Source organism: Pempheris klunzingeri, chromosome 8 (assembly GCF_042242105.1).
Source record: "Pempheris klunzingeri isolate RE-2024b chromosome 8, fPemKlu1.hap1, whole genome shotgun sequence".
NCBI lineage: Eukaryota > Metazoa > Chordata > Actinopteri > Acropomatiformes > Pempheridae > Pempheris > Pempheris klunzingeri.
In genome coordinates, this window is record NC_092019.1 from 15,065,924 (window position 1) to 15,091,739 (window position 25,816).

At 40.7% G+C, this 25,816-nt stretch overlaps 2 protein-coding genes across 3 annotated transcripts; both read right to left on the minus strand.

The window, feature by feature from the left end:
- Positions 1-2,804: 2,804 nt before the first annotated feature.
- On the minus strand, positions 2,805-13,733 carry LOC139205032 (solute carrier family 45 member 4-like). Of its 2 annotated transcripts, none has more exons than XM_070835107.1 (13): positions 13,618-13,733; positions 11,565-12,546; positions 8,001-8,189; positions 7,731-7,910; positions 6,922-7,583; positions 6,547-6,693; positions 6,196-6,444; positions 5,955-6,074; positions 5,083-5,182; positions 4,879-4,959; positions 4,618-4,748; positions 4,079-4,147; positions 2,805-3,740 (listed from the first exon to the last, which is right to left on the minus strand). In XM_070835107.1, the coding sequence occupies exons 2-13, from the start codon at positions 11,782-11,784 to the stop codon at positions 3,441-3,443; spliced, it is 2,448 nt and encodes an 815-aa protein (XP_070691208.1). In that variant the 5' UTR covers positions 11,785-12,546; positions 13,618-13,733; the 3' UTR covers positions 2,805-3,440. The 2 variants fall into 2 exon arrangements, with proteins under 2 accessions (XP_070691208.1, XP_070691207.1); XM_070835106.1 differs by having other exon boundaries at positions 6,547-6,696.
- Positions 13,734-14,611: 878 nt separating this feature from the next.
- Positions 14,612-16,913, minus strand: LOC139205687 (G-protein coupled receptor 20-like). Its single transcript, XM_070835977.1, has 6 exons — positions 16,713-16,913; positions 16,314-16,580; positions 15,946-16,190; positions 15,611-15,695; positions 15,096-15,221; positions 14,612-14,967 (listed from the first exon to the last, which is right to left on the minus strand). The coding sequence occupies exons 1-6, from the start codon at positions 16,911-16,913 to the stop codon at positions 14,743-14,745; spliced, it is 1,149 nt and encodes a 382-aa protein (XP_070692078.1). The 3' UTR covers positions 14,612-14,742.
- Between the last annotated feature and the right edge of the window lie 8,903 nt (positions 16,914-25,816).

Consider the following 25,816-nt stretch of genomic DNA (forward strand, 5'->3'; position numbering starts at 1 on the left):
GGCAGACACCTTCATGGAGAGTTTGCTCCCTATTTTGTTTTTGTACACTTTTCTAGCAAATGAAGATACATTTATTCAGAAATAATAAAGAATAAAATACAATTGTAACATCAATTGACAGTCTGATGAAACAAGTTTGCTGAATTGTAACATGAATGTTATGAAAATTAGGGATCATTACATCGAGAACTTGGTGCTTTTAAGGTCTAATTGATAACATTGTACATTGGGGACTTGCAGCAGTTGCTACTGTGAAAATCCCCAATTTTGTATCTTTATATGCACATTTTGGTGACTGTCTGATGATTATGATTTTGAAGGTTATGAGTACTTTGTTCTAAAATCAACTCCTTGTGTCTTGTTGCTTTAATTGTGAGGTTATTTCATTACCATTTGTACTTTTACAATCATCACAAATATTCCAAAAGGATGGAAAGAAAAGAGCTAATGAAGACAACCAAAGTATGAGGGATTGTCAATAAAAACAGACACAAGTGAAGGTGGATTTGTTTTTTCAAATAACTGGTACAAAAATACCTTGTTTTAATTGTACAAAAATCTGTGCAGCAGCAAAAAGAACCATAAATCATTTTAAAACACACCAGTGATTGACTATCAAACCAAAACACAGAGTATCATCTTAAAAGTCTTAACATTTGAATAGAATTAAAACAACCTCAATAAGCCGAGAGCCTGTTCCAGGACTCTTATTGTTATTCAGTACAGTAGTTTGGCACTAAAAAAGGAGTGTTTCCACTTAGAAAAGCTTCTTGGTAAACAGGAACATGTAGACCTGCTGAAGTTAAAGTACTCACTGAACCGATCTACACCAACTAAATTAATGTTAGAGGAATGGAAGCAGTAGAGAAAACAAGAAGCTTTGGTTCACCCGCCAGTTTCTTTCTCATCCTCTGATAAAAAAATAATGAGTAATAAAGCTTTAATGTGTCTACAGATTCCACAAGAGAATATTCCTGATCTATTTTGATTTACAGAGGCTTCTCATAATGCAAAAGCATAATATTAGCAAAAGTGAACTCCTTAAACTAACAAAATGATGTACCCTAACGTCTTGTCAAAAGGGTTTTTTACTGTAAAAAAAACAAAACAATCCCAGAACAATTGCCAAAGAACAAAATGGCACACACCCCATGTCAGGCAAAATCTCTTTTTACAAGGAAATTAATGATTATACTTTTTTGTACCAATTCTCTCACCACTTTCCCTTTACTATCCGAGGTAAAAATCCACAGAATGATGAAGTTCCCCCTGTAGTGGTTGTAAATCAGGCTGTGTAAATCTTTAGGCCTTAAGTCATCAGTGACAGCAATCACACCATAGAAGACACTTTTCTGTCATGACAGGCAAAGTAATGGCACAGCTAGCAGGATACAAGGTCCCAACAAAATACTGTTGACGTTGCCCAAATACCTACAACCAGAGCCCTCAGTCAAGTCATAAAAGTAGACACTGCTGTGAAACAAAGAATCTGTGCAATGCTTTCACTTGTGGCATTGTTCCCTCTGAGTCGAACAATCCTTTAAGGGAGAAAGCCGAGAAGGTCCTGTGCTTTTCTTTAAGGTTCATTTGGTTATAACAGCCCAGTGAAGGGAATTTGAAGTTTGCATAGATCAGTCTGGCCTTGCATAGAAGTGGTCCTTGGTTTATGGAAGTTTCAGACCATGTGACACCAAATCTCCCAGATCTTATTTGTGACCTCAATGCTGCTCTCTACAATTACACTAATGCTGATATTCAAGAGTGATAAGATTCTACTGGAGAAGAGCCTTCAAAAAGGGGACTATGCAGTTCAATTAAGATTGCACATCAGTCTGTAGCTTATCACACTGTGCACTCTGTCCCTATGGTTGATGCTGCCAATATGTTAAAAGTGTGGTAGGGACCATGCTTAACATTATCTAGCATGCTGCTTAGTGCTTTCAATAGTCCTCCACAGACTCTCTGCTACTTTTCATGTCTGTTGCTCTGAGATAAACTGAAACCTGGCAGTATAGCAGCTACTTATCTTCTCATTTGTCAATTCTGAACAGCAGGACAGAGTTTTACGGCTGTCAAACGATCAGAGTGTCACACTTAACTGATGTGGACACGGGTCGCTTCATAACAAAGTTTTTACCAATGACAGAGTACGTCTATCCATTTTTCTTTTTGCTTGTTTGTTTGATTGAATATGACATATGTGCCAGGATGAACACAAGCTCGTCATTAACTAATTTCCCATTTCAACTATATTTGGAATGCATATGTAAAAAGACTTTTAAACTAATTCAGTAGAAAGCGAAAAAAAGTAAATTGAAACAACCCTGCAATACAAATCACACCAAAACCCAAAAGCAGCTGAGGTCAGATTTGAGAGGCTATGATACATTTCCATTTACAGTGTAAATTCACAGTAATCAGTGAAGAACCTCATTGAGACAGGCTTTACATTGCCACTGGTTGGCAATTTGAATAAAAATCAATGTGGATGACAGATCAATCTGCAGGCTCTACTGGAGTGCCAACAATATGGGTATTGTCACATTTCTTAACTACATTGTGATGAAATGTTTCTTGTGTATCACGGCATGAAAGAAGAATATGGCATTTAGAATCAGTCTTTCTTACAGGCAAGAAAAAGGAAAAAAAAAAATCAGCTCCAACTGCACACTAGCTTCCTATGTAACACGTTTCAACATCATACATGAGAATAAAAAGGTGTATAAATTTAAACAAACTGTTGTTGTGTCCACAACAAATGTAGAAGGCTTTACCTATAGTATGGAGACTTCCTGGCATTTATAAAATAACAATATAATAAAGGTATTCCATTAACAGACTGGAACAAGTATTTACATCAGTATTCAGGCTACAAGTAATGCAGAGGTACACAAAGTAACACTTTAACAGCATTATGATTGTCTATTAAGCAGTTAGGGAGCAGCTTCAGTGAAGTAAAATATCACACATTGTTTCATTCTGCAGCATCAGTGTGACGGTACTGTTCAGAAGTGAGACAGAAAGTGCTCTGTGTGCTTCCCATTTATGTTTTCACAATAAAGGCTTATATTTGTTTCAGCAGTCTGGCCGAATCACTGTCATGTGGCTCTTTGTGTTTTAATGGCTTACTTCTCTCATTCTTACCATCCAAACATTTATTTGTTTTAGGGTTGAGGTAGCAAAAAGACAAGCAGAGCAGCCAAAAACTGAGATTGTTTCTTCTCCTCAAAGAAGATAATATATCCAAACCCATCCCACCAAGATTTCAGTAGACGGGGCGACAACTTTCTGCCATGTTTTCCCTTTTTTGTTGTCTTTCCTCTGGCACAAGGCACGAGGCATCAAATTTGCAAATCAGAAGCATTTGGTGTAACCCCCACGTGTTGTTCCCACATGTTCTTAGTGAGGATAAACCACAACAGTTCTTTGCATGTTACTGCTCAGGCAACAGAGTGATTCTCTGTTTTCTTCAAACTATCTCCATCTGTGAGGTTCAGCAGAGCCAAACTCTGCTCACTGCTCCTTTCTCCATTTGGGTCTGAATCTCCAGGTAAACCCACCAAGCCCTGGTTCTGCTCTGAACTGCTGGGCTCCACATCAGGATATATGACGAGGAAGCAGGCAGTAAGGAAGCCAAGGAAGGAGCCCCCAGAGGCCACTGCAGGAATGACACGCACACTGCCAACTGCTTCCACCACAGCTCCAAGGGCCGATGCAACCAAAATCTGGCTTATGTAGACCTGGAAATAAAACAAAATAGAATGATACAACATAATAGTACATAATAATAATAATAATAATAATAATAATAAAAATAGTCCACAGACTCACACCCCCAGAGCAGAGCACACCTGGACATGACACAAATGTGGAACAGTACATTATGTTACTCTGGCCCACAGCCTAAGGCATGGCGCCTCTGGATCAGTTAAAAAAAAGACAAATAATCACTTTGTCCCGTTTGGGTGCTGCTCATTTCAATAGCAAAATTTTACTTTGATGGAAACCACAAGTTAAGTTTAGAGCTTTTAGGAAAGAAAAGTTGGTCAAACAGGAGGAAAAAAGCATGAAAGCTCACCTGGCAGGATAAGATAGCGCAGTCAATCCCAAAACCTCTTTTAGTGTTTGCTGGACTGTGGTGAATGTACTGAGGAGAGAAACAGTAGAGGAGAAACTGTCAATTCAAATTGCATTTACCATAAACTTTCAGCGTGTAGGTTTTCATAGTATAGTGTTTTAGGCTTTAGGTGTAAGTTCAAAAACGATTACATTGACTAAGCTTACACTCTCTTTCAATGCTTTGGGACGAAGGCTTAAGGCAAATGTACACAATATGTGTGTGTGCAACTGCTGCTCAAGAAAATGCCTCAAGTCCTGAGATACAGAACAAACAGTACAATATTACATGAACTTCAATGGCTGTAGTGTGTGTAATGCACACACTTAATGACTTGGCTTAAATTTCAGTTTGGTTAATTGCAAAGCCTCTATTTAATTACCAGAGCAAAAGAAAGCACAAAAACTATAACATGAGGAGGTTTTTTTTTGTAGCTCAGGTTTTATTGTGTCTCAGCAGGAGGGGGCAGTGTGCAGGTATACTGTCGTCTGTGTACATACCTCTTTGATTTCGTGGTACTGTCCCAATAATGCATAGGGACAGTAGGAGATACTCATGGAGATGATGCCCATGCCACTGATCATCACCATGGCAACATAAACATTAGGGAGGATCGCCATGGCAGCGGTTCCTAAGGTAAGAGAGATGAAAGCTGTTCAAATGCATTACAATTCCCTTTATTCTGCATACCCATTAAGACAATGTGCAACAGGTGCCAAAGCCACTGTACTTCACTCGGTTATTCTCTTGTGGCCACTGACCTATTGAGAATCCAAGAGTTCCAACAATGTAGATAACCTTAATGCTCAGATCAAAATTATCCAGGTACTTCTGAAGGATTGCTGAGTGGAGAGATGGAAAGAGAGAGACAGAGCGATATCAGTTATTAGAGATAGTGTTGGGAAGCAGGTTAGAAAAAGGAGAGAAAAAGTTCAATTCTAAAGGAAACAGTGTTTGTGTTTTACCAGAGCAGACAGCAGCAGTAGCAGCGTAGACCACCAGTCCCCAGCAGCCCATCTGAACTCCTTTGTGATAGTTTTGCAGCTCTGTGGAATTGGCTGGTGCCTGAAAAAAATGGAATACTTTCAGCAGTGTTATCATATACTTGATGTGACAAACCTTGTTCAAACTGCCAGCCCAAATCTATCTTTTGGCTTGTACATTGCTTTTAGAAAGTCTGGACAGCGAAAAAACAGCATGAAATGCAATTTTTGCAAATGGGACCAGAGGCAAATTCGGAGGTGGGTGTAAATATGATTTCAATCTGATTTTTACAGATGCTTCTCAGTACGTATGTTCTGGCCGCTCAAATAGGATTTCAAAGTGTCTATTGCATCACTCACAATGCAAAACACAACAACAACGTCAAATCCTGAGTGACAGGTGTGCATCAGAGCAACTGAGCAGAATGCTTGCTGCGACTACATGCTGATTGGTACGAGGAGAACAGAGGCGTTCTGTGCCGCGATTCACAGTGCGACTGTTTGGAAGATGAGATGACGGAACTCCAATCCTTATTCTTCCACATAGGAAAGCCATAGCGTAACTACATAGCGAATGTTACTGACCACAACAATCCATGCAGATAGACCAGTGATGTCTATACACATAAATCTGATCGGATACCTTGAAAATAACAGTGTGGACAGTCTGTCTAAAGATCTGAAGTGAGAAACAAATTTGAATTTCCTGGAGTCAGGTTTATTCATCTGTGTTCCTCTGTGTGGTCTCTTTGATACAGAAAATGCCAAAATATGTCAGTTAGTACAACTGTCTTTCAACAATAAAAACACGCAAGAGCATGAGGGTGTGCATGTGTGTGTAAATATGTGTGTACCGTGGGGTCTCCATGGTAGATGACTTGGCCCATGAAATCGGTGTAAAACACAGCTTCTGCTATAATGGAGAACCATGTGAGGAGGTGACACACACACAGTCTCCACAGCTGCTTTGGCATCTAATAGGACAGAAAAAAGAGGAAGTCAAGAATTGCAGGTGAGCATCCCTTAAAATGTTGTAAATTTGATGGAGTGCATTAGTAGGTCATAGGTAATAGGTGTAGTTCCAATTTACTTCACCTTAAACATGGATAACCAGAGCAGTCGGACAGTTGTACCCTTGTCTGGTCCTCCCTCGCTGCTGGAGCCCTCAGATGACAGACTGCTGATTGACAGCTGAAATTCCCGTCTGTCTGCACGCTGCTGTAGGTCACTCAGATCATTCAGACTGCGGGAGGTGGTGATTGGCCGAGGACTGGAAGGTGCTGTCCGTCGCAGTCGATATCGCTGTGATCCCACTCGTCCGTAGTAAGAGAAAGTAAAGGAGGGCTGGAGAGGGAAAAAAAAAGACCCACATCATAATTTTCACATTAGTGAAATCGTCAACTATGGTGTCAAGTACATGTTTGTGACTATCAAATGCAGTTGTACTTGTCTGTAGAAGGTGTGTGGGTGTGGCCGTGATGAAACAGAGGTGTTGGAGGGACGGTTTGCCAGCCTATTGGGGGCATGTCCTTTCACTGTAGTGGAGTGGTCAGAAGAGGACAAGCCAGAATTGACACCATTTGAAGCCTTAACCTGCTGGGACAGGGGGGAAACACAGACATACATGTTAAAAGGCAGAAAGGGAAACTTTAGACATTGGACTCCATATCTCAAACTTACAATACAGAAGTTTTCCATATACTACCTACTGCAGAATATGAAAATGATCTCATATCAAATAACTTGTTAACTCGTTTCTGTTTCAGCAATGTAATTTTAATCAACACAAATAACATCTGCCACCGGAGCAGCTGATTTCACCTGTGTTTTTGACTGCGAGCCTTCTGAGACACTACTCATCTGAAGGAGAGAAGGAGGATCGTTCCTTGGACCTGGATTTGCAGGTTTTAAGAGCACCATCCCATCAGTAAGGGCGGGTGGTCCACCAGAAGGATACGAGGACCCAATACTGTCGTCTGATGGCTTGAAAACATCATCCAGCTCTCCCTGCGTCTCTGATAGAAAGTGATGCACCTCTGGCAGGAAAAGTTGCGTTTCTGGGTCGAGGTCAGAATCCAGCTTGATTGTAGCCTCTGGCATGGCTAACACTGAATCGCTTTTACTCCGCACTCGATCCACAGCAAGGAAGTCCATCTCCCCTTCCTCTGGATCTGATTCGTTGTCCTCCCTGGACTGGGGGGCAGAAGCGTCCTCCTCTGCAATCACATCGAGTAAAGGTGATGTGTGGCCAACAGGCCTGAAGGCCAACTGGCTGGTAGAGTCCCCACTTCCTGTGACTTTAAGCTGGTTGGATGGAGTGAAAGGTTTCTCTGGGATACTGAGCATGTGCAATGTGACAGAGATAATGAAGATGATGCCTGCAAACAAGAAGAGGACCTGCTCCTGTGATCTAAATGCTCGGCCTAGAGCTGTGCCCTTCCAGTCGAGACCACCCAGCATGTAGCCCACTGCTCCACCGAGGCCTGGAGAGACACACATACAGATGCCACCTCTAAGACACGCCTTCTAAAGCTATACTGCCTGAATATGTTAGACATTTTTAAAACATGTTAGCAATCATTTGTGTTTTTTGATGATGTAGATGTCTGCACTACTTACAGATGTCTTACCTGCAGAGAAGGCATGAATATTCAGGGCCATATCTTGCTCTTCAGTGTCAGCAACATCAAGAAGGTATGCTCTGATTGGTCCCTCAGAAGCATCCGCACTGAAGTCCAGCACCACCACACCTACTACAGTAAGGACGATGCCAATTGGCTGGCTGCTGGGACTATCACCTATGGAAAGGCCTGACAGAACACCACAATATGTACAGATGGGGTTACACGGTAATTGTTATAATTTGCAAGTGGTGATCTCCTTTAAAACCTTCCACTCACCTATTAATGATCCATTTAAAAACAACGCTACTCCCAGCAGAACACCAACACACAGGGCCAGAATGAACGGTCTTCTCCGGCCCCATCGCAGAGTACATCGGTCACTGGCTGAGCCAATCAAAGGTGTGAAGACGAGACCGAGGACAGGACTCAGGAACCAGGTTAAACTGTAATATTGTTCGGGAAGACCTAGAAAACACGCATAAACAAATACATTTGACCAGATTAGAGCCAAGGCATGAACGTATGATATTATGAGACTTTACTATGAGACTATTTATAAGAAAGATTTTATATGAAAAAAATGCTTTACTCACATTACCTCTCTTTTATCAAATTTGACCATATTGTTAAATAATAAGCCACACAATGGCAGCAACATACTGTATGTGGAAAAATTGTTTGCTGTATTGATTTCACAATATTGACTTCTTGACAGTATTTAACAATGACAGTTTAAAGAAATAAAAGACATTGGAGGTCACTTAATGAAACAGTAATGGTTTTCTTTGCTGATGAATTATATAAAGCACTAAAGAACATCCAGTGCAAATGGTAAAACAGAAGACAAATATGTTACATGCAGAAAAGGTTAAAGGCTTAGCTATTAGTGTTTTTGTTCTGGCAGCATTGAGTATAAAACATACTTTACAGCATCTAGCTAATACACACAGCTTAATTTACTTTTCTTTTTTTTTTTCTTCCACACAAAAAGCTGAACGTTTCCTGTGTTCCATTGTTTATGAAGGTGTAGCACATTACAGCTCTTGCATACCGATGCATAGTTGAAGAACTACTAGTGCTCTTAAACAGCTTCCTTTACCAACAGCTTTTAGTGTTGCAGGAACACTTCGAATAATGAGGTGGCCTGTTACAACATCACAGAAACATGCAGCAACCAGTCAGGAAAGTGGTGAAATTACCTCTGGCTGACCCTGTCATAAGACAGTACTAGGCTTCAGCATGCTCTGAATTCATGAAACACTCTTTATAGCCGTTTCAATACCAATGTGGTATGACTATTTTCCATGTACGGATTTGGCTCAAATATAAAAAGTAAGATGTATGGGAGAGAAAACACAATGCGTCAGCTGTCAGTTATAATAAAAATCAACTGTCTCTGCTAGATGACAATATCCTGATTTTCCACTCCTTATAAAGAAGTGAACATTTAGTTTCAACGTAAAATCGGATGGATTTGAATCCAGGCAGTTGGCTGGGTGAGCTAGCTGGTTCTCACGGGAACAACATGTTACCCACGCTGCCTTACTCTGCTCCAGCTTTCCCTCTCCCTTAAGTCAACAAAACAGCAGATGACTTTCTCGCAGTAGGAAAAATATCTTGCTCTCTGTCTGTCTTTCCCATTGCTACGCACTCTCTATTTTGTCAATGGATCAACTGCAAGACTTGAAGGCACCCTGTGGAGTTTTTGACCTCTAGTAGCACTATGAAGCATTTTTTTTTATGAGTGGACCTCTGTTTTGTTTGTCTCATGCATGCGGAAGAGGCTGCGCGTGCAACTGCACGTGCAGGCGAATGATGTGATACACATTCCTTCCAATGGCTTCGCATTATTCAGCTGATCAACAAGTGGCAGTAATGTGCCAATATATGCAGCACTGCTCCAGCAAAGGCAGGGAAGAAGAAGTTAGATGGTTAAACACTGATGCAAATAATGCAGACCTCGAAATGAGTTCTGATGAGTAACACCGTATGTCAATATAACTTTTATTTGTTTTAAGGAACGTCCACAGGGCACCTTTAGGCTAAACTACGACACACTCATTAAGTAGGTTTGTGTGTGCAAGAGAACAAAGCTAAACATACATCCTGCTTGAATTCAATGCTGCAAAGCTACAATACTTGAGGTCACACCTGAGGTCACAATTTTGTTCAGATTTGAGTCCTGTCTTTTCCATCGGTAAACTGGTGGTCACATTTGATTAATATATTTTGTTGTGTCCACCTCAATGGTTCAAGTTCTTCAGGGGTTTCACATTATGTTCTTAGTAAATTGAGGAATACTATTATTGCATTACTAGCTTTCTTCTAAAACAAAAGAGAGTATGTAGTAATGATTTGTGTGAAGCTTTGACATGTTCCACTCCAACTGATCCATGTTTATGTTTAACAACGTGTAACGTTTAACTGCCCTAAAAGTGTCCCCCTAGTAAGAAATCTCACCAAACAAGGTTGCACAGCATACGGCATTGTATGTTGTATTGCATGTACTGTATGTGTGCATTTGCAGTCAATAAACATTAGACAGGACGTATCCCTGTCCACTGTGCTCACAGACAAAAGACACCGTAGCTTGGTCAAGTTTGAAAACCTCTGGGAAATTCAACAAGCGTGGCAATGTGGCATTAATCAAATTAGTAATAATTCATCCAGGCTTGACATGTTAATGTTTCTCATCCTTTTAAGTGAACCCACTTCAAAAAGGGTCGTCCCAAACAATTTGACAGGTTCTGCTCAAACACTTTCAGACCACCAATCCAGTTATCAACTATCACCCACATTATCCTGTACAATCTTTTTACTCTCAAGGCCTGGCTTTGGACTAATAACTAATTTTACAAACAGACACACTGCAAATTATAAATTAAACTACACATGTAACTGACTCTAAGAGGTTCCTGGTAGAGTGACAAAGCAAAAGTGGATGCTCGGAAAATGCTTTCAAAAACATCCTGAATGGGGTTTGGTTGAAAGTTTTTTAAACATAATTCTTTCTTACAATATTGTGAATAGGGAGAAAAACAGAGAGACTGAAATGTGCTGTGCTGGGCATTCTTGTCATACCTAGCCAGGGGAAAATGCTTTTGTTCCATTTCTGCTATGGTGGCAAACCTGACATTTGACTGCATGTAGGTGCATGCATGACATGGTGGTACAGCCGGGGAAATCAACACATCCATTCTGTCCAATGCAGTAACAGACTAATTCCCAAATGTTGCAGCTGGAGTTCAGACAGATGGGCACTCTTTTTGGATAGCTGGGCTTCAATACAAATCAAGCCAAACTATTCTTATATAGAGAAAGTTAACAAATAAAATTATTGCTGAATCCTAGAGGAAACAGTCTACCAATTTCCTGTCACTAACCACGGGTACACTGCCACAAATATATACATATAAAAAACCTGACAGGGTAACTGGAACGTGCCACACAGTACAGCTAGTGTAATCACCAGCTTTGTATGGTATGGTACTATTACCCTGCCACTGTGTACTTAAAGTGGAAGAGGTGCATTGAGTTTAATAACACTACTACCTGTAAATAAGACAAGCAATGTATAATTAGACAGGTATGTGTGCTCACCCATCTGCTATGTACAAGTTGTAGTAATACAGGTTCTGTTAAAGTTAATCATTAGTCATAAATTCACCTTGACAGGGTACGCAGAATGTGGCATACTGGGCTTTCCTGGGCTTCTATTTGCTATTGCTCATTGCTTGTGTTTACACATCTATGACAAAGTGACATCACCAGAACATTTGTTAAAGCTGAAGAAGAGCAAGAGTGTGTCTGCCTTTATATGGCTGTATTGTGTCTCCTTACCTATCTGCAGCAGCACTGGCGTCACCAAGGCTGTTTCCATGGCATAGCAAAACTCACGTCCAAACATCACTGCTCCATGCATTACCCAGCGATGCAGGGGGATATGCAAGCCTCTGCCCTCGTCCTCCACCACTCTCTCACTCTCTTCTTCTTCTTCCTCCTCGAGTCTCCTCTTCTCCGGAAGGCCAGAGGCCTCCCTCTCCTCTGCTTCTTCTCCCATTACAGTCTGAGTTGACTTTAGAGGAACTAACTCTTTTGCTGGATGGTTGGTATAGATCAGTGTATACCACTTATTGGTAGTTTCCTCTATATATAAGCAGAACTGTAATTGTCATTATATACTAACAGAACATGTCATGTCCATGGTTTTCCTCTTGATCACTCACTTTGTAAGAGAGGTAGACGATATCCAGAAAGATTAATCAGTGAGCATCTCTGCTGGTCAACACCTTCTGGGCTCAAATGGGTATTGAAAATAATTAAGGAGGAGTCTGGATTCATCATACAATGAGATTAATGTGTCCAAAAGAATTGTTGCGGTAAAAATATACTCCATACATTTTTATCCTGCGGCCATCGTGATGAGATGTGACCAGTTGGCAAGATCTGTGGCTCAACGGGAGAGCGGTGGTGATCCTCACTGTGGCTTGCACAACTTCAGAATTCAGGAAAAGCAGAGAAGTGCTGCTCCAGAGGTATGCAGAGGGGAGGAGCAGGGAAGAGCAGAAGAGGTGGGACAAGAAGGGTGGTGATATGTGTGCTGTGCGTCCCAGTAACTGTGTTTGTGGTAAGCTGTGAGAGGGGTTAAAACAGTTCTGTGAATGTGTTTTGTGTGGCTGGTCAGTGTGTGTTGGAGGCTGTGTGCATGCAGTATTTGTGATTGTGTAAGATCAGAGTGTGGGTCAGCAGAGGTCTTCCGGGCAAGTCAGAGTCAAAGCATGTGGAAACTCCTTGATAAAGACCCACTTAGTCACACAGCAACCTGTAGAAATACAAACATCAGTTATAATGTAAGCTAAAGCCAAAGAAAATAGTACATGGGTAACATTGCCTTGTTGTTGACATAGGTTAGTTAGTATAGGATCAAGGGCCAGATAGCTGAAGGCTTCCATGTGTAAAAATGTGTCCGTGCAGTTTGCTGACATGATAAGACACAAAAATTCTCTTGGCTTAAAAGAGCATACTGTACCGTCCTGACATTTATAGATGGAACAGACAGAAAACAAGAACAGGGGATCAAGCAATTTTGCCACACCTTAACAATCTGGGATTACAATAAAGATAGTATTGCATGTATCTTATTACCTCTGTTAAACTCAGTGACATCATCTGTATCATTGAGCAACAAAACTGGCAGGCTATAAAGCCACCAGGGGCATGAACAAAAGCCACATTGAGAAAACTACTGTTATTGCCATGTTTTTGCACAATGGCTGTAGCAAAATGGTTAAACAAATAGATCCCACCTGCTTAACTAGTCACATAAACTTTATCAGGGATACATACACATCATGTAACAGCTATGTTACTGAATTATATATTTATATCTTCATTTTATCTTTCTATCTTTCTGAATTATACAAAGGGTAGGAATCCCATAAGTTGGGCAACTTATATGTTTAAACAAAATAAACTGAGTTTTCAAACACTTCCCACACATGACAGACAGTGCTGTGCATTTTTGTTGGTGATGAGTAATCTGCTCCTGTGTGTGGTAACGGGTCTACAGAGTAGTTTGTAAATGTGTTTCCCACAGTGGGTGTGTGCCGAGGGGGGGGCTTGTTGAACCTGTTAGCGCTGTTTTTCTTTGCTAACTGTAATGCTGATTTACCGAAATGCTGTACAGTTCACACAATTAACAACGAGGCGTTATCTGTAATTATTTCAGCGTGTAAGGACGGTGTACACCTGACACTGGACACAGTCATGTTACATTTACTTCGACTGAGGTTTGACTTGTGGCTAACGTTACCTTAGCGAGCCCGGTTGGCTAACGTTAGCAAGTTTAGGCAGAAAGAATCACTTAAAATAAAGACAGAAAGATGCGACATACCTGAGATTTTACTCCGCTAAAGGTAAAGTAAAAGCAGTTCCGGAATGTGTGAATTTCCATTACATGACAGCAAAACTCTCGGTTTGTGTTAGCATGCTGGCTAACCTTTGCCAGCTAACAGAGTGACCATCTGGTTTACTACACTTATCAACCTCATTGGTTTCCACAGTAACAAAGCAGGGCGTGGTCAGCAGAGAACGCTGGTGACGTCACCAACCGCCTCACCTCATGTTACTGATCAGTGGGCTCATTCATAAACTCACTCATACATACAGAAAAAGCATTTGAGTGGCTTGGACACCCTTTTATTCACCCCTTAATTTGTCCAAAATACATTTAGTGTGCACTTTTTTTTTCTTCCTGGAAACAGAGGTTGTTGGTGAAACACAAATAATAAAAGTGTTTACTTATCAGTATATGATATCAAAATTTGCTGTAGTAAAACAATATTATTAGATCTCTGACACTGTGGCTGCTTTTAGTTCTCCAAGCAGTTTCCATTTGAGTGACAACATTTCCCTTGGTTCCTTAATGAAATCTTTTTTGAAAGGGAGTGGAATAGTGCCCCCTGCTGCACAAAAGTGGTTATCATTCCAAATATTATATATATAGGGATTACTTACAGAATGAAAGAAAAAGCTTTAGGTAATGCTGCAAATGTTTAGACTATGTCTGTTATGATACTAAAAGTTGGAAAATGTAGTCATAAGCTTCACCACAGGTTCATTTTGCTTTCAGTTTTTCAACATGACTAGACGCAGGGAAGTGTATTTGGATACAGCAAATATCCCTTGCTCATTTTCACTTAAAAGGTGTGCTTTGTATTCTGTTGCATTGTTTCAGTTTGGTGTAGCAGTGAGGGAGATTATTTCACAGTTAAAAAGTCACAAGACCAAAGTTATGGGAAGATTTTATGGCATGATAATAATGTTAGGTTGCAGACTCAATTTGTCTCTTGTCAATGTTGTAATTGATTGAGCGAAGGAGGTTTAGGTTGCTGTTAGGTGGTGGCTGTTGATCCTGAGACATTAGCACTGTGCCATTATACACGATGCTGTTATGGCTTGTCAGTGTGGTGCAGAGTCCTGGAATATCAGCAACGTTTCCACAGGCGACTGTGACACCTCAGTGACTTTCAGTTCTGTTTAGCCCGTGTGTAATGGGGTTTACAGTGTGCGCTTCTTCCACAGATTGTCTCTGCAGCGAAGTGGGAATCTTGGTCATCATGATCACATTATTAGCGATGGCGTTGGCCGCCCCTCCTGAGGCCTTGGAGCTGTGCTGCATGCTGATGATGTCACCGCTAGACTGCTCGGGCTCCGCACGTCGGAAAATATGTCTCATGGTGGCCTGAGGGAGAGAAAGGCAGTGAATTATTCAGTGAAGGATGGATGGATAGATGGCAGAGAGGGAGGCCATTGGTATGGATGGGGTGAAGAAATGTGAGGAAGAGAGCAAGAAAAGAGCTCAAGTCTTACCTGGAAATTATTTGTGACAAAACAGTAGACAACAGGATCCATACAGCTATTCAGACTGCTGAGAGTGACAGTCAAGTGGTAGACTATCACATGGTGAGGCATATCAGGGTAGAAGTACACCACCACCTACGATGGAAAAAAACAACACAGCCACAAGATCTCACACAGTGTTTTTTACATTCAATCAAAAATCTTAATTTCATAAAGGCTTTAAAGTAGCACCACATATTTAGTTTTCATCTGATCTTGCTAATACAGCAGCTCCCCCCTTTTTTGCTGCAACGTCTGCTTGTCACAGATTATGTTGGCACATGACTTATGAGCTCTTCAACAAAATAGTGTTTTTTCTCATATAAGATTGTGTCATTTGAAGAATTTTTGGAGTAAAAAAAAGGTATATATATTATTATATTTCTTTCTTTTATATTTCTTTAATCATCTTGGCACCAGGATTTAAGGGCTACAAAAAAATGATGATACTGTAAAGCAACGTGTCACACCTGCCTCTCACTCACCTGTCTGACATGGAAGGGTGTGAAGCAGACAGTGAAGATGATCAGCACTGTAGTCAGTAGCTGGACAGCCCTCCTTCTCCTCTCCCTGAGGAAATACAGTCAAAACCCCCACTGTGACATCCCATCAACTGTATGCTCCCATTGCTTTCACTGCTGCAAATGGAAGTAATTTTTTCCTCCGTCCTCGTTAGTCTTGCATGGTATGTTCTTGTAACAAATGCTTGCATATTTAAAATAGTCATTTTTTAAGTTTCATAATTGTTTCAGTAGCCAATAAAAGACCATGGCATGACATTCTGTACTTCCTTACTCGTGTATATGTATTATTATTATACCTGCTCTGCTGCATCAGACGGCGGTCAGCCAGTGCCCACATTATCCTCAACGTGAAGACCACAATGATGATGAGGGGGAGAAAGAATTCAGTGATGGTGAGAAAGAGAAGCTTTGAGAGGCAGCAGCCGGGATGCTGGAAAGCAGTGGACAGGAAGGAGTAGGTGACCACGATGGCAAACAGCCAGACAGAGACACACACACATTTGGCCACACTGGAGTTCCTCCACCGACGAGAAGCTTCAACCTACAAGGACAAAAGAAATTAAGGTCCTTTTGAAGTTTTGAAAGATGAGCAGATGTCCAGTGTGCTGGCTCCAGAAAACATCACAGAGACCAATTCTGTTACCAAACCACAAGCAAAACCCACCTGTACAATGGCAAGGTAACGGTCGACACATATACAGGTCAGAAACAAGATGCTGCAGTACATGTTGACAAAGTAGCTGAAGATGTGCAGGTAGGAGCAGGTGAGGCAGGCTCCCGCGCTGTAGTATAGCAGGATGCGCGTCGGCAGAGAGAGATTCACCAAGAGGTCCGTCACCGCCAAGTTGATGGTGTAGATCACTGAGGTGGTCTTTTGCTTGGTGCGGACACAGAAAACATAAAGTGCGACTGTGTTGAGCACCATGCCCACCTGAGGGAGAGGAGAGGAGCAGCAAATAAGAGAGTTTACACAGAGTGGCTTAGAGAATATGAGTTTTGAAAGTCATAGAAAAGTATAAGAATATCTTCTTACAAAATAAGAGCTCCCAAAAAAATGACCTACCAGGAATATGAGAGAGTTTGCGACCATCAGTGCAATCCAAAGGCCATGAAAGTCATTGTAGAGCCCCTCGTCTAGATGAGCCAGTTTTTGAAGATATGCTTCCATGCCACTTCTGTTACTGGGACTGGCCATCACAGGCAGGATGGGAAATGAAGTATTGATAAAAAGCCAGGACTCAGTGCTGCTGTTCAGGCTCATCATAATAGTGATGGTGATATAGTGATGAGGATGCACGTAGGTGATGATGATGATGATCTGGAGTTGGTGCAGAAACTGTAAGACAAAATCAGACAATTTGTGATACAGAAGACATTTACTTTAAACTCTAGTCTGGGATCAAACTGGAAAATACAGATGTAGTTTATATTTTAGGTTACTACAATGCCCATCTGTTCATTTCTATATTTATAGCTGTTCAGGGGCTGCAAGCTATTCCAGCGAACACACATTTACAGTTACAGTAAAAGACTGGGAATAATATAAGACCTATGCAAACGTATAGAGCCGGGTTGACATTCAACCTGTTAAGTAATTAGTTGGTTTGCTTTTTGATAGATGTAACCACATCAATGCAGCTAGAGGCTTTTTTGTTGTAAAATCTGCCTAAAATTGAACCTGATATTTTTAAAATCATAAGTCTGTTTTACTCTTAGTGATGTTAATCTGGTTAATGAAGCTGATTCCTAAATTACCACCTCCAGCCCCCTTTCATAAACATCTCTCTCCGCTCCCCTTTCTCTGACCTCAGTGTTGTTGCCGTTGGCATGGCCAAACTGACAAAACCACTTTAAAACAATATCTAATTTATTTAGACTATTTATTTATAGTGTCACTGTATTTATTTATGCCTATAGCAATGTTTTATGAGGGGCTATGAGTTGATCTATTTCAAGATGTTTTTATTAAGAATTAAAAAATGTAGATTTGGACTCTTACTGGATCTTATCTTTTTAGTAAAAACACAGAAATAGCCTGTGTACCAATTTCTGGCCAAGATGTGACTTTCTTGAGGCAGTCATAGCAGGGAAAATATTCATGGTGATTTCACCTCATTTAAATAGTTCAGAGCTGATCAGATCGGAACCACGCCATTTTGTGCCTGCGTAAATAATCCTGATTTGTATGCCCTGTTTGTGTTTATTTACCTCTTTGAAAGATGGCGAATTCTTCTCATATTTGGGATAAACAGAGTGTATTTGGCTAAACAGGATAAATTTGTGTGTATGTGTGTGGACAGGATATTAGTTCTTTCCCAGATGCAGTTTCAAGTTTTGGGTCATTTAAGTTGATTAAGCAGTCTATACATTAACATTCATTTATTGGGTGCTGTGCTGAGACTTTAAAAGCCCCACGTGGTGCATTTATTGGCTAAATAACAGATCAGATACTCTCTTAAAATAGGTGTGCCTCCGTTAAATCAAACATTCCACAAACCAGGAGTGGAGGCACTGATGATCCAAAAATAAATAAGTGGATAAAGATAAAATAAATGCTATAGTCTGTACAGTCACTATGAGTGCTGTCTACAAATGCAGTTAAAAATGTAGATTACTTCAAAGGTGAATAAAAAAATGTCACAGATGTCACTGTGACAAAATGCACCATGTCATCTTCTGGGAATTTTTCACACTTCATATTTTCACAAGTGATAATTTCTGGCAGAGCACAAAGTCCTGCTGTTATGAGACTTTTTTAAATTAGACACTCGACTTAACTATGTGACCCTGTCCATATGGTGTTTCCTGTGAGCTGTGAGCAGGAAAATACGCAAATATGAACTAGAATCTAGCAGGTGTGAATATCATAGACAGCAGAGGGCAGTCATTGACTGTGACATATACAGTATATGTGAATATCAGATAGATAGATAGATAGATAGATAGATCTGATAGATTCTGTTGGCAACAGTAGAATACGACTTGAGGACTATGAAGCGGATTCAGACAGCTTGTTGATTAGAGTCAAACTCATGGAGAATCCACTGGCATTTCAACTATGAGAAACTGTCAAGTCACATGAGGTTAAACGTCACATTTTTCCATGGAGTGTCCCAATGAGTGCAAACCCTCAAAATTGGCCGGAGGCTGCTGTGCTCAGTACCCTTCCATGACAAATAGTTTAATTGCTCGTGTGAGTCCCAGACTGGAAAGGCTTCAGAAGCCCAACATATTGTGCTGTGAATGCTTGTGGCTCACAACTAATCTCTCACAACAAAATAATCATCCAGTTGATGATAAAGGCTAATGAGAGTAACATGCTCTGTTAAGGGTGATGCATGAATAATGTGATTCATCTGAATTAACAAGACCAGTTCAGCCACAGAACATTAAGACCACTGAAAGAAATAAATGGATGTTTTCACAGTAACATCCCTTGATATTGTTCAGTTTACTGGCGCTAGTTCATCATCATTAACAGAGCTAACGAGCGTTATGAGAATTGCTCTAGGGAAATTATGGATTAAACCACTTCACTTTATGTATTCAGAAAGAAATGACAGTCACAAGTAATGCATTCCAGTGGTTTTCAGTCGTGACTTGGCAAAGCTTGGGGAAGTCTTGGGGAAGATGAATGTTGGGCCTCAAGCCTTCATCACTGCTGGATGTGGTCGGGTGGGACCAAAAGTGTGCTCTTTTGTACCTGTAACCATGCCTACCAGTGATGTCACGGTGTTTACCTGTACATCACTGCAGCAAGGGTAGAAGTTAAACCACCGGAGGTCGGCAGAAAGAAAATTTTCAGATGGTGTTAAGTTTCCTCCAGTGTCATAATCGGGTGAAGAGTAACATGATGGCATATGACCAAATACTAGCAAAACTCACATTCCAATCAGCCCCCGCTAAAGTTAATGCTAATTAGGAAGTGTAATGCTAACACGCTAAACTAAATTGTGTTTAGCATCAAAGCACCACTGTGTCTAAGTACAGCCTCACAGAGCTGTATGGCTGTGGACTTGTGCGTATCAAAGGCTTCAATTCTGCAGCAGCACATAGAAAGATAAAAGAAACATTTGAGACAGCAGTTGGTAACCATTCCTTCATAACTATTGAAGATTTTATATATCATATTATACGGTGTAAAGTCAATCATTTGACCCGCAAAATCAGATTTGCGGGTCAAATGATCTTCTGAGATTTGGTAAAAAAAAAAAAAAAACTGCTATATAAAAACTTTTGATGTAAACATTTCTTTTTATACAGGCATAGTAACACCTATCCACCTTATCCTAGACTGTAGTTAGAGGCACTAATTGAAAATAGATGGACCGGAATTCTAAGTTGTGTATCCTCTGATCTGGGTCCACACAGATAACACGATATTAATCTACTGCATCACTGTTGCTCTCCTATTGTTGCGCTTCCTACTTCAACATCAAAGCCGGTGGTGATGCAATGACTGTAAAGTGATACTGAGAGGGAGCAGAGGGCCCAGAGGCAGATCACAAATAACACTGTCCAAATAAATTCCAGCAGCGTGGGAGTCTCATTTGTGTGTGTGTGTGTGTGCATGAGATTGTGTGAAAGAGACAAATATATAGAAAGGGAGAGAGACAGGATGGGGTAGTGGAATACAGATCTCACGCTGTCCTGCATCAAATTATAGCTTTGCAGAAAGCCCCTCAAGGCAAACAGACCATTTAGTTGGTGCTGTAACTCTAATTTTAGTGATAGTTGCAGCAAAAGTTCACAGGGGCCTTTTCATGTACTCTGATTGTGTAACATATTAGAGACATGCTCTGGGGTGGAGCACAAACGTAACACCTTTAAACACTCTTCTTCATTTGCCTCAAATCTTATCAATCTATGGGGAAAAAAACTCATGAAAGGATGGTTTTGCATGCAGTACACTGGATAGTGATTTTAGACATTACAATTGTACTTTTAAGTTTTGATTAGTCTGGTTTCCTGGATGTAACATAACTGTAGCACCTTGATTCTCCTCCTCAAGAAACAAATACACTGTGTATAGATGGTTTATCCAATGCTGATGAGAACTTACCTCGAGAGGAAAAGGAGAGACTAGTCAAACCAGTAGACCAAATCCAGACAAGTCAAATCAAGGAGCGTCTTCATGTCCGTCCTAATCCAAAGATCTTTGGTCAGTGCCCAACCAGGTGATGCTGGATTTTTTTTTCTCCAAGTAAAGATGCCTCAACAACTTTCAGTGACCTGCGCACACTCCCTGAATATCCACTCACGTCAGTGGCTTTTCTGTCGGAAGCTGTTCAGTGTTTCAGTGAGAATTTCATTTCTCTTGTCAGTGTGTCAGTTGTGTCTCTCCTTTCAGATTCTTGAGTCATGACAGTTGGCTGTAGTAATCAACACACTTCTTTAGATCTCTGCATCAAGAGGCATCCTTGTCATTTCTGTCACTTTGTCAGCCTGTCTGCCGTTACTCAGTCAATTGTTTTCTCTCTAGAGTTGTAAACCATCCTCAGATCTTTCTGCTTCCCTCTATTGTTGTATGCCTCACTCCTTTCAGTGTGTCTTTCTTCTTCTTCTCTCCTTCTTTTTCTCTCCCTGTTAGCATCATTTTGAGTCTCTTTCTCTCTCTCCTTTCAATAACTCTGTCTTTCTACTTCCCTCCCTCTCACTCTAAATCTTCCCTCAGTTTGGTCTTCAGACAGGAAGTCTTAGTATGTGTTTACATTCTGCTGTGACACACACACACATGCATGCCCATGTACAGTATGCACACACACACACACACCAGAGTCAGAGCACACATGCATGGATGTATGCACACACCAGATATCCTCCAGCACACAACATCACAAGCACATACATTAAATATGTGACACTGTGTGGGTCCATAAGGTTACGTGTGAGGCTCAAATTAGGAGGGCTGTCGTAAAAAACACAAATGATGGAGGTCCTGCGTGTTCCCAAGATAAGGACAAGTCTCTACCGAGCAGCAGAGCATATACTTTAACATAATTGGTCTCATTAGTGTTTCAACTTAGATTTATTTTCAAGATATTGGGGAAAGCTTTAACAGACTTAACAGAAAAAAAGGTTAAAACTCAAGAAAGATTAAGTTTGATTTTGCCCTCTAACATGCTCCAATTCCTTATGTGGAGTGGGGCAAGACTCTTGGTTCCACCAGACAGGCACATTCACATTGCAAGTGCGCACTTTGACAGAGGAGAGCTGAACACAACCTACTGGGGTCTGTTGAAGGGCTCAGATCCTGCTCATGAAACTGGAGTTACAGTGTGTAATCATTATGAAATGAATGTGCAGTACATTACCTTATAAGAGTCATGAGAGGAAAAATGATCTCTAACATTGTAAAGCGTGTGGATAGAAACATGCTTTGGGTCAGCACAAACAAAAAAGACAATAAAACCTTGTTAACTGTATTTTAGGACTTGCATCCTCATAATGTTGACATTATGGCAAAAGTTCCAAAAGTGAATGGAGAAAGAAATTATCTTTAAACCATCTGTAAAAAATCAGCTGTGTGTTGTCAATCCTTCCATGAATCTCTACCCTTTCGATTGAAAATAACATGCTAATAAATGAGGTGGCTTCTTTGAAGAAGGAGGGATTTGGTCAGCCCCAACCTGTGTCTTTTGATAAATGTGAATGTGAATGGAGAGTGATGTATGGCACTGAACATTAAGGTGGAGATGGAAAGCCCTTTGAGGTGCGCTACATTTGAAAAACAGAACTAACCAACAGACGTGCATTTGTCCACTGGAACAACTCATGTGTCCACAAAATATGATCATAAACATAATGATCATTTTTTTTAGGTTTTGTGATCAAATGCGATCATGATGCAACACGGGTGCCCTGCCGTGACTACCCTCGCTGTGATATATCAAAAACAAACTCCTAACACAAATTCTTGATCCTGAACAGACCTTTTCATCTCACTCTCACTCGGCTGAGCTCAGGCTACAAAGAAAATCAGGTTTAACAAGCGATTTGATGTTCTCCTCATCCTGACACTTGTTCTTACTAAATGTGGAAAACAGAGACAAAGAATAGCATCTTAATGGGAGTAATCACTTCTATAAAGACGATTGAACTTGTTCTGTATGAGATTTAAACGGTATGAGAAAAGATCTAGAGACTGAGGGTGAACATAAGCTCAGGATATTGAAAATGAAGAAAGAGGTAATTATTTCTGCAGATAGTTTGACAAAGGAAGAAACACTTTTTTTCAGAAAATGCAGGGATATGATACTCAAGTTTTTTCAGACACTTTACATTTAAAAGACATGTTTGTATTTTGTGATTCTTTGTCAAATGTGAGGAATAAATTACTATTTAGGACATACAGTGTAATTGCTTTTTCACCTAAACATATAGATCTAAATTTGCACATGCCTGACTAAAAGCTGTGTTCAAATGTAAGGCACATCAAATGTATGATGTGCCTCTGGGCTTACGCTCCATCCATCTTGCAGAATGAGACAGGTTTGTGTCTCCTGGTTTCCTGTCTACAGGATCATCATCACTCACGGCTTGTCAGCGTTCCTTGGAAAGATCCGGAATAACGGATGTCAGGAGGAGAGCCATGGATCAACCTGTTACTGGAGATGAGCACAAAGAGAAGGTGCAGGATGGGGACAGAAAGGAAAGAAGAGAGAGAGAGAGAGGAGGGGGAGGTGTGAAAGAATAAAAACATCAGACAAAGCAAAGATAGGAAGACAAAGATGGAGTGAGGAGGCTACAGTATAGCTTGCATGAATGTATGGGTGTAGAAATGACAGATGGGTCATTAGACGACATATGTTTACGTGCATATATGTGTGAGAGAGGTGCGTAAATGCGTGTCTCAGTCGAACCAGGGGAACTGGAAATCTTTGTTTATGTCAGGAACCGTCTGAATATTTAAGATAGACGAGAGATGACGAAGTTTCTGCACTTTTTTTTTTTTACTCCACTCCTACATCCACTTGTGGCTTATTTGGAAATAGAGGGGGGATGGATGGAGGATTACAGCTGTCCTGCAGCAAAAGCTCACCTATTGGCCCTGGTGGTGGTTTTATTCAGCATGAATGAAGTTATGAGGACAGAAATGTGGAATCCACCGCTTGTACAAGAAATAGCAAGTATTCCTCTTGTTGAGACGCAAGTAGAAAATGTGAAAGGTTGCCCACTATATCTCTTGTAAGCCATTATCTACCATTTCAGAGTATTTAATGTTGAACAGCGACTTAAATGACCCCTGAAGAAAATTACATTACATGATTTTTACAGTGTGATCCTGAGAATGCTGGCGAAGGTTTTTGCCACTCACAAAATAAATCACCTCATTATCGCACAGCAGATCTATGTTTCCTAAACCTTGAAACCAAACAGTGATGTGCTTGTCTCCAGCAGGTCCTTACAGGCTGTTTAAGATGGGTCCCAGACAACAGTAGCTTTACATCCTTTGATGACATATTAAGTCTTTTTTTTTAGAAAATAAAGCAGTACATTTTTACCAGGGGGTGTACGCTCTCTATATTGTACCATGTGTCCTGCAAAGCCATGTCTCCTGTCACATCTGCAGTACACTCTAATCCCTGCTGACGATTGTTTAACCAGATGTCACACTCACAGAGCACGCACGCACATGCCTACACAAACTTTGTGATTTGCCTCAGACTTGCTGTTTAATTCACTGTCAGCCTGACAAAATACAGGTTCACAGCCCTGTCCTCACATTTCTGGATGACAAATCTACACACACACACACACACACACAGTCAACTTGTGCAACAGTTTTGTGCCCCTGGCTGACACGCCTGGTAGCAAAGTGGTAAAATGATTTTTATCACTGTCTTAAGGCTGGTAAGTAGCCTAATCATGATGAATATCACTGACTAATGACGGTGTAAAGTCCTTGTGTGTGGTGTGTTGAATGTCTGTGACTTATGGAGACATTGGGGTGATTTCTGAGAGCAATTGAGTACAGGAGATATAATATGAGTGATGATTTGGGATTAGGGAAAAGTGAGGTACTTTTTTGAAGAAGGAAAATGTGTTCATCCCCCTGTAGCAGGCTGGGGGCGACTTTGTTGGTCTGACTGGAGCACCGGGGCCATTGGTAAAGGGACAGCGAGAAGAGTCGAGATCTGGTGGAGTATCGACTGGGCAAACACAGAAGAAAAACAACGTCAGCGCAGATTTATAGAGCTGAATCTCCGTCAGCTGGTAGTGAGGTATCACATCAATCCCCAACCCCCTCTTGAATGTGATAACAGTAGTTGTAGTTAGAGTAAGAGCAGAAAGATTACTGTACATGCAGCAGTACACCGGACCAATGGTGAAGGCTGAGAGGATTGTTTGGAAGGAACTGCAGTTACAACTTGTACTTGAAAATGATTGACAGAGTCCCTTAAGTCAGGTACAGATCTGCAGATCTGGTACAGAACCTTTCTTACCTGAAACCTACTTACTTGTATGTGGGTCAGGGATTCCCTCCGCCACAGGTTGATAATTCTCCTCGAAAAAGTAGGTCAGCGGGAGATCGTTGAGGTGAAATAACTCTCCACACAGTGGCAAAATGAGTGAGTGTTCTTACTGTTGATCCTTCGGACCTTTAACTGACTGAATTGGCGAGTTGGGATGACGTGGGAGTGGCAACTGGGCCACAAAACATCTGTCAAACTAGCATACGACTACTGCTGTTATAGATCTCATGAATGGGTCTTTATCGTGAGTTTGACATTAAAAAAAAAAAACATCAATTTTGTCTAAGAAATTATTTGCCTACAAAAATCATCACTTACTTCACCTTTCCTGGTAATATTTGTACCCTTCCATCAGTCATACATAACTGGCCTGTGTAAATACTTTTGTCCATTTATAATGTGAGTGAATAAATGTTTGCATACATTTGTCATAACAAATGTATGGAAGCTATGAAAACCTCTTTCTCTTCTCGCTTTCTGCGTCTTGTGTGAGTTTGAGTTTCAGTAAGAGAATCTGTCTGTTTCAGGTAAGTGAGATCTTTTTCTTTCAATCTTTATTTACCTGGACCTAATTAAAAATGGTAGTTTTACTGACTTGGGGAAAAAACAAATCAAGATAATCACTAGCACAAAATGACACATAAGACTTAAATTGAACTCTTTGAATGTTTATTTTCAGACACAAGCATTG